At 44.3% G+C, this 12136-nt stretch overlaps 1 protein-coding gene across 2 annotated transcripts in view; it reads left to right on the forward strand.

Annotated features, from left to right (window-relative positions):
* STK25 (serine/threonine kinase 25) overlaps nucleotides 1-12136 on the forward strand; it is a 43445-nt gene that overhangs the window by 14321 nt on the left and 16988 nt on the right. For both annotated transcript variants that reach the window (XM_073625764.1, XM_073625765.1), the window contains exons 5-7: nucleotides 600-708; nucleotides 8547-8704; nucleotides 8785-8970. In XM_073625764.1, coding sequence (XP_073481865.1) covers nucleotides 600-708; nucleotides 8547-8704; nucleotides 8785-8970 — 453 coding nt within the window. The remainder of the gene's footprint in view (nucleotides 1-599; nucleotides 709-8546; nucleotides 8705-8784; nucleotides 8971-12136) is intronic.

Raw genomic sequence — 12136 nt, forward strand, 5'->3', positions numbered from 1 at the left:
ATGGATCTGGTTGTATTATTTTTTAAAATATTTTAGATGCAATCACGAAGACTTCCTTCCAGAAGGTTTGGATTACTGGGCACGTCCACCATATGTGTAAATATGTGCCTATTTCTGGGCATCCTCGAAAACAAAGAGCTGAGGTATTAGGTGAATATTTTGCCACTCTAGCGGGTACAAGGTACCAGCGAGTTAGGACTTTATAATTTGTCTCCAGTGCTAAGATGTTGGGTGAAGATGACTTAGATGTGAGCCATAGGTTAGACCAGTCCGTGTCTTCTAAAGTTCGTCCCAGGTCCTCCTCCCACCTCTGAACGTAAGAGGGTCTATTAAGATTTGCTACTCCATATAATTGATTATAAAGTGATGAAATTGTACCTTTAGCAAATGGAGAGAGTTTGCATTCTCAAAGCAAGTAAATATATTTTAGCTATCATTTTCTAATGTAGTTTATAAAAATATCATTAACGCCTGATGAATGGCAATAACTGACACTTTTTTGTTTGCTTTATTGCAGTGTTACATGTCTCCCCATGTAGCCTTGCATTTTATTATGCTTTTTGTGACCTCTAACCACTTTGTACCTTTTTATGCTTCAGCTGAAGCCTGGGCCACTGGAAGAGTCTTATATTGCCACAATACTACGGGAAATCCTGAAAGGCCTGGACTATTTGCACTCAGAGAGGAAGATCCACAGAGACATCAAAGGTGGGATATAAGGTTACCTTGTAAGTTTTAAGTACCTAAATTAACCATTTGAGGACCAACATGTTAAATCTCCTTGTCCAGGTAATTTTTCACTTTGCAGTGCTGATAGTTTGACAATTACTCAATCATGCAATGGTGTACTCAAATTTATTAATTTTTTTACAGATAGAGGTTTCTTTTTGTGGTATTTAATTACGTCTGGGATTTTTTGTATAAAGAAAAAAAGACCAAAAATTTTGGGAAAAAAAAAAAAAAAAAGCTACCTTTACTTTCTGTTTAAAAACCTATGAAATAAAAATGCCAGGACAGTAGGAAAACCTGTGAAATGACCATCATTTTGCAAAGTAGATAACCAAAGGTAGACTGATTTTTTTTTTTTTTTTTTGGCCACAGTTTGTTTTGAAAATGAAGAAACATGACAGTGTTAAGAGGGTTAACTTGGTAATTGTGTACTAGATTCATTAAATGTTCAGGTCATAAGGCACTCTGTACAGGTGCACTCAGCCTTCTGAGAGACACAGAGCTGACGGTCGCATGTAAGGTGGGACACAGGCATTCTCCTAGGCAGCATTTACTGAAGTAGCACCAGACTGAGCATTGGGTAGCAAGGCTTTTAGCCAGACTACATCGCTCAGCGGGCAGTGTTCATTTGTATACCTCACACCTTGTTGCTTTGCACTATGGGTAGAAGAGGTTCAAGCACCCCAGGAACCAGAGACACTAGGGGATCTCGTTCAGGTTCTGAGGGCCCCCTGTCGGCAGCTTCCTCCCCCCCTAAATATGGGCCAGGGATGGCTAGCCAGGGAGAGCCATCGGGGTCAGGGGCTACACCTGCTTCTGGCACTTCAGCCCCTGTATATATTACACAAGAGGTTTTTTCCTCAACCATTAATGGTCTAGAGGAAAGATTAATGGCCGTGATTACGTCTTCACTCAGTGGAAGAAAACGCACTAGGCTTTCCTCTGTTCCCCAAGACCCCCAGACAGAGGAGCTCTGGGATAAAGGAGATGAATCCCTTTCAGAGGTTCAGGATGGGACGGATGATTCCTCTTCGGAGGAATCAGGTGGAGAGGGACCCTCTGCGACTTCCCAAGAGGAGAAAGTCTTAGTGCAGATCCTCACTGGATTGGTCCGCTCCACATTTAAGTTGCCCATACCTGAAACTGCTAAAGAATCCTCTTCTGCTTTGGGGTCACTGAAACCTTTCCAAGCAGCACATGCTTTTCCTGTTCATACTTTACTTGAAAAGCTCATTTATTCTGAGTGGGATCACCCAGACAAACGTTTTTTTTTTCGCCGAGAAAGTTTTCAACACTTTATCCGATGGAAGAAAAGTTTATTAAAATGTGGGGAATACCGGCTATTGATGCCGCCATTTCCTCCGTAAATAATAGCCTGACTTGTCCTGTAGACAATGCTCAGATGCTCAGGGATCCTGTAGATAAAAGGATGGAATCCCTATTGAAGGATGTTTTTTCCTTAGCAGGATCAGTGGCCCAACCTGCAGTAGCAGCGATTGGAGTCTGTCAATACTTAAGAGACCATGTTAAGCAGGTCATCAAAGTATTACCTGAACAGCAGGCCCAGGGGTTTGCTAACCTTCCAGCGGCCTTATGCTTTGTGGTTGACGCCATTAGAGATTCTATTGTGCAAACCTCCCGTCTTTCACTGGGGTTGGTGCATATACGTAGAATCCTATGGTTGAAAAATTGGTCAGCCGAAGCACCATGTAAGAAGCTACTGGCTGGGTTTCCATTTCGTGGTGCAAGGTTGTTTGGAGAGGACTTGGATAACTATATCAAGAGAATCTCTTGTGGGAAAAGCACTCTCTTACCTGTCAAGAAGAAGAGTAAGCGTCCCTCTTTCAAACGGACTCTTTCCCCAGCACCGGGGCTTCAGCCTCCAGGCAGTCTCGACGGCCGCCTCCATCGGGGTCCAGAGACAAGAGTCAACCCCAGGGACAAAAGAAGTCCTGGGGAAAGAAGCCTACTAGGCAAAACACTAAGACCTCTGCATGAGGGGGCGCCCCCGCTCACTCGAGTGGGGGGAAGACTGCAACAGTTCTCAGAGCTCTGGCAGGAGGACTTCCAGGACAGATGGGTAATCTCCACGGTAACCTTAGGGTACAAGCTGGAGTTTCAGGATTTCCCCTCTCCTCGGTTCCTCAGATCAAATGTTCCCAGAGACCCAGAGAAGAAGCAGTCGCTCCTTCTAGCGTTAGAGCGACTTTTGTCGCAGGAGGTCATTATGATAGTTCCCGCAAAGGACCAGGGATTGGGCTTCTATTCCAACCTTTTTACGGTCCAAAAGCCAAATGGGGATGTCAGGCCCATTCTGGACTTAAGGGATCTGAACCGATTCCTAAGGATTCAATCCTTCCGCATGGAATCAATTCGAACAGTAGTTCCCACCCTGCAGGGAGGAGAATTTCTGGCATCAATAGACATCAGAGATGCATATCTGCATGTGCCCATTTTTCCGGCTCATCAGACGTTTCTGCGCTTCGAGGTAGGAGGGCGCCATTTCCAGTTTGTGGCTCTGCCTTTCGGGATAGCCACTGCACCTCGAGTGTTCACAAAGATCTTGGCTCCTCCTCTGGCCAGATTAAGGGCTCAGGGTATAGCTGTCATAGCATACCTAGACGACCTGCTCTTGATAGACCGGTCGGTAGCCTCTTTGAATAGAAACTTGAGGACCACGGTCAGGTATCTAGAACACCTGGGTTGGATCCTCAACTTAGAAAAGTCTTTCCTAAAACCAGTAAGAAGACTGGAGTATTTAGGTCTGATTATAGATACAAGCCAGGAGAAAATATTTCTACCCCAGGCAAAGATCACTGCTTTGAGAGAGCTGATTCTGACAGTAAGGACAAAGAAGGGTCCCTCAGTCCGCCTTTGTATGAGGCTACTAGGGAAGATGGTGTCTTCATTCGAAGCAGTTCCCTATGCTCAGTTTCACTCAAGAATGCTGCAACACAGTATTCTGTCGACCTGGAACAAGAAGGTTCAGGCATTAGACTTTCCGATGCACCTGTCGCATGCGGTGCGTCAGAGCCTCAATTGGTGGCTCATACCCGAAAACCTGCAGAAGGGGAAATCCTTTCTACCGTTTACCTGGACGGTGATAACAACAGATGCCAGTCTGTCAGGTTGGGGAGCAGTTCTGGAACAGGCTGCGGTCCAAGGGGTATGGTCCAAGACAGAGAGGACCTTACCCATCAACATTCTGGAGATCCGGGCGATACATCTAGCTCTAAAGGCCTGGACTATCAGGCTACAGGGTTGTCCGGTCAGGATCCAGTCCGACAATGCCACAGCAGTGGCTTATGTCAATCATCAGGGAGGCACCCGGAGCCGAGCTGCTCAAAAAGAGGTGAACCAGATCTTAGTCTGGGCAGAGATGCATGTGCCATGCATATCGGCAGTTTTCATCCCGGGAATAGAGAATTGGCAGGCGGACTATCTAAGTCGCCAGCAGTTACTTCCAGGGGAATGGTCTCTGCATCCCGACGTCTTTTGGGCCATATGCCAAAGATGGGGGGTTCCAGATGTAGATCTCTTTGCATCCCGATTCAACAAAAAGATAGACAGATTTGTGGCAAGGACAAAAGATCCTCTTGCATGCGGGACGGATGCGTTGGTGATTCCGTGGCATCGGTTCTCACTGATTTACGCATTCCCGCCTATTCTGCTATTACCACGACTCCTTCGCAGGATCAGGCAGGAAAGGAAGTCGGTACTTCTGGTGGCCCCCGCTTGGCCCAGAAGAACTTGGTATGCAGAAATAGTAAGGATGACAGTAGGTTCCCCGTGGACCCTACCGGTACGCCCAGACCTGTTATCTCAAGGTCCAGTGTTCCATCCTGCCTTACAAACGCTAAATTTGACGGTTTGGCTATTGAGACCCACGTTCTGAAGAGTCGTGGGCTCTCAGGTCCTGTCATATCTACCTTGATTAATGCAAGGAAGCCAGCTTCCAGGATGATTTATCATAGAGTCTGGAAAGCTTATATAACCTGGTGTGAATCCAGAGGTTGGCATCCCAGGAAATATGTCATAGGTAGAATTCTTGATTTTCTACAATTAGGATTAGAGATGAATCTGGCCTTGAGTACCATCAAGGGCCAGGTCTCGGCTTTATCAGTATTATTTCAGCGGCCACTTGCTTTGCATTCTTTGGTCCGAAACTTTATGCAGGGGGTGATGCGTCTTAATCCTCCGGTTAAAGCGCCCCTAAACCCCTGGGACTTGAATTTGGTCCTGGCTGTGTTACAGAAACAGCCTTTTGAACCAATAAGTCAGATTCCTTTGGTCTTGTTGACAAGGAAATTCATTTTTCTGGTGGCCATCTCTTCTGCTAGAAGAGTATCAGAATTAGCAGCTCTTTCCTATAAGGAGCCTTATTTGATTATACACAAGGATAGAGTGGTACTACACCCTCATCCTAGTTTTTTACCGAAGGTGGTTTCTGATTTTCATTTAAACCAAGACATTGTTCTACCTTCCTTTTTTTCCGGATCCCTGTTCTCCGGAAGAGAGATCTCTACATTCGTTGGATGTAGTAAGAGCAGTTAAGGCCTATCTAGGGGCAACTTCTCAGATCCGCAAGACGGATGTTTTGTTTGTACTGCCAGAGGGTCCCAATAGAGGACAGGCAGCGTCAAAAGCTACCATTTCTAAATGGATTCGACAGTTGATCATTCAAGCTTACGGTTTGAAACAGAAGATTCCTCCGTTTCAGATCAGGGCACATTCCACAAGGGCTATTGGTGCTTCTTGGGCAGTGCATCACCGGGCCTCTATGGCTCAAATCTGCAAGGCCGCAACCTGGTCTTCAGTTCATACATTCACCAGATTCTATCAGGTGGATGTGAGAAGGCATGAGGATATCGCCTTTGGGCGTAGTGTGCTGCAGGCAGCGGTACAGGGTCCTCAGGTCTGATTGCACCCTACTTGGTCGTGGTTCCCCCCCCTCAGGTAGCATTGCTCTGGGACATCCCATCAGTAATTACTGTGGCTCTGTGTCCCGTGATGTTCGAGAAAGAAAATAGGATTTTTTAAAACAGCTTACCTGTAAAATCCTTTTCTTTCGAAGGACATCACGGGACACAGAGGTCCCCCCCTCTTCTAATACACTATATTGCTTGGCTACAAAACTGAGGTATCCCTGCAAGGGGGAGGGATTATATAGGGGGTTGAACTTCCTGATAGGGTGTGCCAGTGTCCAATCACCAGTGATACCTATATAACCCATCAGTAATTACTGTGGCTCTGTGTCCCGTGATGTCCTTCGAAAGAAAAGGATTTTACAGGTAAGCTGTTTTAAAAAATCCTATTTTTTTTTGCACACACCAATTGATGTGTGAGTGCCACTGCTAACCACAGCCAATGTTTTTTTGTGATGCTGTGATTGGTCACAGCGGTCACATGGTACAGAACCACTCTTTTTAGTCCTGTGTCTTCTTTTTTGGATCTGATAGCGTGATTACCATGTAGTGCTCATGCCTGCTAGAGGGCGTGCACTGGCACTTAAAAAGAATTACATTTTAAAATGCTATTTCTATTCAAGTCCGTATTCTTATTTCAAAAAAGCACCATCTGTTGCTCTCGGCCGCCTCAGAATTCCAAGTCTTATATTTTTTTTGCTGTTGTGATCTGACTTCCTGTTAGAGGGTGGCTATGTTTGTTTTCCATGGTCCCGCAGTTTGCACAAACGTAGCCACCCTCTCTTGCTCACTCCTGAGATGGACTATGGGATTTGTTCATAGAGCAGGGCACATGACTGCAACTAAAGTGTAGTGTTTCTTCTTAACAAACAGGAGTGAGGGGGGAAATGCATGTTAGGGAAGTCATGGAGAATGTTACAAGGCAGCGGAAAAACACAGTAAGAAACAATTTCAGGAAAAATAGATTGTAGGGCCCTTACATTGTGGATGGATTACTTAAAGTATGCAGAATACGAATATAGTTTAGTGTTATTTTAATTCTGCTAAGTGCAAAGAGCAGGACAGTGGTTTAACCTGTTCATGACTGTGCTATAGCAAATGACAGATAAAGCATAGTCACACTTTGCCGAGAGGCCGTCATATGATGTTTTCCCATGCTCAAACTTCTTGCGCGCCCCCTGCAGTGATCTGCGATGGGGTAAAGAACCAATTACGGCGGCTCTTTACCACGTGATCAGCTGTGTCCAATCACAGCTGATCACAGTGTAAACAGGATTTGCCGGTTATCGTCAATCCTCTCCTCACGCTGACAGCATATGAGGAGAGGGGAGCTGATAACCAGCAAATTGACACAGGGGACATCTGCACTAATAAACAGGGCACTGATAATCAGTGTCTTGATGATTGGTGCAGCCCCACCAGTGCTGCCAGTTATTGCCACCTTTTAGAGCTGCACGATTCTGGCCAGAATCGCAATCGCAATTTTTTTTTTTTTTGCTTAGAATAAAAAGATCACGATTCTCGTGACGTAAAATCTTTCACATACAAAAAAAAAATGGGCTAACTTTTCTGGTTAGTTTTTTTTTTTTTTTTTTTTTTTTTTTTTTAATTCATTAAAGTAATTTTTTCCAAAAAAATTGCATTTGAAAGACCACTGCGCAAATACAGTGTGACATAAAATATTGCAACAACCACCAATTATTTTAACTTGAAACCAACAAATGTCAGAAAAAGGTTTAGTGGTTAAACTTTTTTCACTTACAAAGTCTATTCCATTGACAAATTGTTACAATGTTTATAAGCGGAGTTCCACCCAAATTTTGAACAATATCTGTATGTATTCTCTTCCTTGCCTAGATGCTGACATGCCGTTTAAAAAAATTTAAATCGCCGTAATTACCTTTTTATTTTTCTATTCTTCTTTGCACTTCCTGGTTCTCCTCCCGTGGGAGTAGGCGTGTTTCTAACCTCTCCCAGACTCCTGGGAGCTAGTCTCAGGCTTCCCAGGATGCCACTGAGCATGTGCGGGAACGAGCAGTGAATGCTGGGAGCACAGCATTCACCACATCCAGGAAATAAATGCTTGTGGGCTTCAAATGCCCACAATGAAGATGGAAACTGCCTGCAGTGAATAATAAAAGTTATTCTTTCCGACGAAATCTGACACAGGCGGACATATTACACACAATATGTGAGTATGTAATGCTGAGAAGAAAAGTTTGTGAATGAACTCAAAAAAAAAAAAAAGGATAGATAGGTGGACCCCCGCTTTAAGTTCAACTGATAAAGAATGTTTTGATTCTTGGCAGACTGCCCAGTTTTTCTATTCATTTCTTTTGAGGGCTGTGGCTTCAGAAGAGCAGAGAGAATTCTTTGCATAGAAAGAATTGTGATACACTTTAGTCAAGATCGCGATAACGATTCTTGACGATTAATTGTGCAGCTCTACCACCTATCAGTGCCCATCAGTGCAGCCTCATCAACCCACATCAGTGAAGGAGAAAAATTACTTATTTCTAACATTTTAGAACAGAAACTAAGAAACTTTTTTTCCCCAAAAGTTTCAGTCTTTTTTCGTTTGTTTAGCAAAAGATAAAAAACCCACTAAAAGAAGGCTCTATCTGTCATAAAAATGATAAGAATTTTTAATTTGCGTGCAGTGTTGCATGACCACGCAATTGTCATTCAAAGTGTGACAGCGCTGAAAGCTGAAAATTGGCCTGGGTAGGAAGGGGATGAAAGTGCCCAGCAGGCAAGCGGTTAGAAAGCACCCTTGGAAAACATCTTACTTTTTTTTTTTTTCTTTTTTTAAATCTAGGCTGATTTTGATTTTTGTATATGGTGTGGAGGATATGTGTTGGCATTATTTCTAAGTACATCTTTGCATTTTAGCTGCGAATGTACTGCTGTCTGAGCAGGGAGATGTGAAACTGGCAGATTTTGGGGTAGCAGGCCAATTGACAGACACTCAGATCAAGAGGAACACATTTGTGGGAACCCCTTTCTGGATGGCACCAGAAGTCATCAAGCAGTCTGCTTATGATTTCAAGGTTGGAAATCATGAGAATGTTTGCTGCGTTTTGCCACTGTATACCCATTCATCCATAAACTCAGATGTTTTTTCTTTTAGGCTGATATTTGGTCCTTAGGGATCACAGCTATTGAGCTGGCTAAGGGAGAACCCCCTTACTCAGACCTACATCCTATGAGAGTTTTGTTCCTCATCCCCAAAAACAACCCTCCAGCCCTGCAGGGACAGCACAGCAAACCATTTAAAGATTTTGTAGATGCCTGTCTGAACAAAGACCCTCGATTAGTGAGTATCTTTCTGTGTATAATTTCAACTTTGTGCGTGTGTGTGTGTGTTTGTTTTTTATTTTTATTCTTTTATTGTTCCACCCCTCTTATCCCAACACTACTTATCCTCTCCGCACTTCAGCACTGCCCTTCACATCCTCATGTGCCGCTGAGTAAAGCTTTAGATTGGAACATTAATTTTTGTGCAGACCCAGTGCATTACACCCTTTGCAAAACCAAAACTTCTTTTTTTGTACTAACAGTGGTCTTTAGGATCGTCATGTATCAGTGGGAGGCATTCCTAATCTGGGTTTTTATGCTGAGAAGATATATGTTGTATAATATTTAGAGCCAAGGAAACCCATAAACAAGTGTTGTCTTTTTTTTTTTTTTTTTTTCTTTCGTTTTTTGTTTTTTGACTGAAAGGATTATTGATTTTTTTTTTTTTTTTTTTTTAAACTTTATTGGGTTGTTTTAATAGTCCATTTGTTTGAAAATAGTGGTTAGTAGAGTTCTTCTTAAAGCACACAAAAAAGACCGAAGTAAAAAACTAAGTAAAGAAAATTGCTAAATTCCCCCACCAACACCAACTGTCTCCCTCCCGTGGAGCTATTATGTTCTCCCGGTGTGCAGGGTGCTCAGGAAGCCGGCCCTGCCGGGAGAACACATTGATTGCTGCTAGCGGCTTTAATCACATGCTAGAAATCCGACATGTTGGTTGTACCCAAGTCAGTTGATGGATCAACTTGGGTACAATCAGCCTGCCGCTTGATCGTTTTGAAATCCCTGCTGAACCGGCCGAGATTCGAACCATCTATGGCCGGCTTAAGCTTGCATACAAGGGGTAGTGCAATTATACAATTCTTTGCCTCAAAAGCAACCCCTGTCTTGCATGCTTTCTGCTTCAACTCTGAAATCTGCTTGTGCTGTACTTCAAGGCCACTCGCATGTAAGCGCAGCAGGTCTGATGAACCTTACCGATGCAGCCATGTCTCAACCTTGCTCTCCTCCTGGCCATTTACAATACAAAGCCTGGGGCTGTGTGCCTGTGTGCCTGTGTCCCGGGATTAGTATTAATGTTTTGATAATCCATCTTTTGCATCTCACCTTCAAGGATGGCAACACATGAGAGATGATGGGCTCCTCCCTACAGGAAACACAATCCGTTTACAGCTGTTAAAAGGCCCCACCTTTCCCCTTATCTCTCAGTATTGATTGTGTTTCTCCACAGTGAAACGTTTGATTTTTTGTTCTGACCAGAAGACCAGAGAATCAGATGGTACCCCTGTGAGCCAGGTTTAGGAACGCCGTTGAGGGCCGCACCACTGCCGGGTGACGCGTTTCGAAGGAAAACCAGCTGGGCTCTAAAGAAGGTTTTTCCTTCGAAACGCGTCAGCCGTTAGTGGCCCCTGTTATCTCCTCTGTGACCTCTGGAGTTTATCATTTGTCTTAGACCATTTGCTTTTATTCGGAGACTATTTGCATTGCAAGATTTCTACAGATGTTTGTGAGTAGTTTTCCTTTTATCTACTTTTTATAAAATATATCCAAAGGATAATGCACAAGGCTGGTGCACCCTTTTTTTCCTCTTTTCTTTGACAAAAAGGTCTGACCTCTCCTTTGAGGATGCAGGGAACATCCGGGATGCAATCGATCACAAATCGGAATCCCTGCTGAAAAAAGCATGGGAAGCCAATTCCTCCGCTATGGCACCAGCGTTAGCGGCAACCTGCGTTGCCAGGAATACGAACTGGATTGAAAGTCTTAAAAAACACCTCACAGGGTAGTAATTCTCAGGAAGTTCTGGATTCTCTCTCAGTAATAGGGAAAGCCGTAGCCTTCCTGACAGATGTGGCTGTAGAATCTGTGAAAGCCTCAGCCAAAACAGGTGCCCTTATTAACTCGGCCAGGAGGGTCATTTGGGTTAAAGCTTGGGAAGGCAACCTTACTTCAAAGGCCAAACTGTGTGGTCTCCCCTTTGAAGGGCCCTTGCTGTTTGGGCCAGGCAAGATAAGGTCTTGTCCAGGTCCTCTGAGAAGGGGAAGAAATTTCCTGTCAAACCCAGACGGGAAAGGTACAGATTTTTTTTTCGTGGCCCCTCAGGACAAAATCATCAAAAAAGTAAGTTGAGGCCCCAACAAAAAGTGGGGGTACGGTAGAGGTAGGCAAAAAGGTAATTTTCACTTTCCCTCTCCAGGCCAAAGCACAAAAGATACCAGGTGATGCCAGAATCAAGGTGGGGGGGGGGCAGGCTCTCTCATTTCATTGCTCAATGGGAAGAAATTTCAGACAGCCCGTACATCACTCGACTTATCAGAGACAGCTACCACCTAGAATTCTCATCAAAGCCCCCAATTATGATTACGTTAATGCACCCTCCCAAGGATGCTTTAAAAAAGAAAGCCCTACTAGAAGGGATTCAGGAACTGGTGGAACAAGTGGTAGTGCCACTGCCAAGAAAACGGCTATACCAAGGCTTTTACTCCCATGTTTTCATGGTACCCAAACCTTCAGGGAGATACTGCCTCATCATAAACCTCAGGAACTTAAACAAATTCCCAGAATACAAGAGGTTTTCCATGGAGAGTATTTACTGCAAAAAAACCTGTTAAAAGACGTTTTTATGACTACTCTGGATCTCAGGGATCTCAGAGATATTTGCATGTCCCAATCCACCCGGAACACCAGGCATTCTTGAGATTTGTGGTGATAACCCAGGAAGGGGTTCGCCATTGGAAGTTCAGGGAACTTCCCTTTGGACTAGCGGCCAGTCCAAGGATCTTCACGAAGATCCTAGCAGAGGCAGTAGCCTACCTGCATCTCTAGGGAATAGCATTAATACCATACCTGGACGACCTGCTCATCTTTGGCCCGTCAGCTGCTCAGGTGGAAGCAAATACCCAAAGGGGAGTTTCAGTCCTGCAGAAGCTGGGTTGGCTGATGAGCATGGAAAATCATCCCTGTAACCGGCCCAGGTCCAAATCTACCTAGGCTATCGGGTAGACACTCTGGCTCAAAAGCTCTGCCTCTCAAGGGAGAAGGTAAAGAAAGTAGTCACAGCCGTCAAAAGCCCTCTTGTGTTCCAGGAAAGACATACTCGGGGTCCTGGGACTCATGTCAGCCAGCATCCCAGCAGTTGTTTGGGCACAACTGCATTCAAAAAACATTCAATTTTTCCTCTTTTC

The sequence above is a fragment of the Aquarana catesbeiana genome, linkage group LG04, assembly GCF_042186555.1.
Source record: "Aquarana catesbeiana isolate 2022-GZ linkage group LG04, ASM4218655v1, whole genome shotgun sequence".
In the NCBI taxonomy this organism is placed as follows: domain Eukaryota; kingdom Metazoa; phylum Chordata; class Amphibia; order Anura; family Ranidae; genus Aquarana; species Aquarana catesbeiana.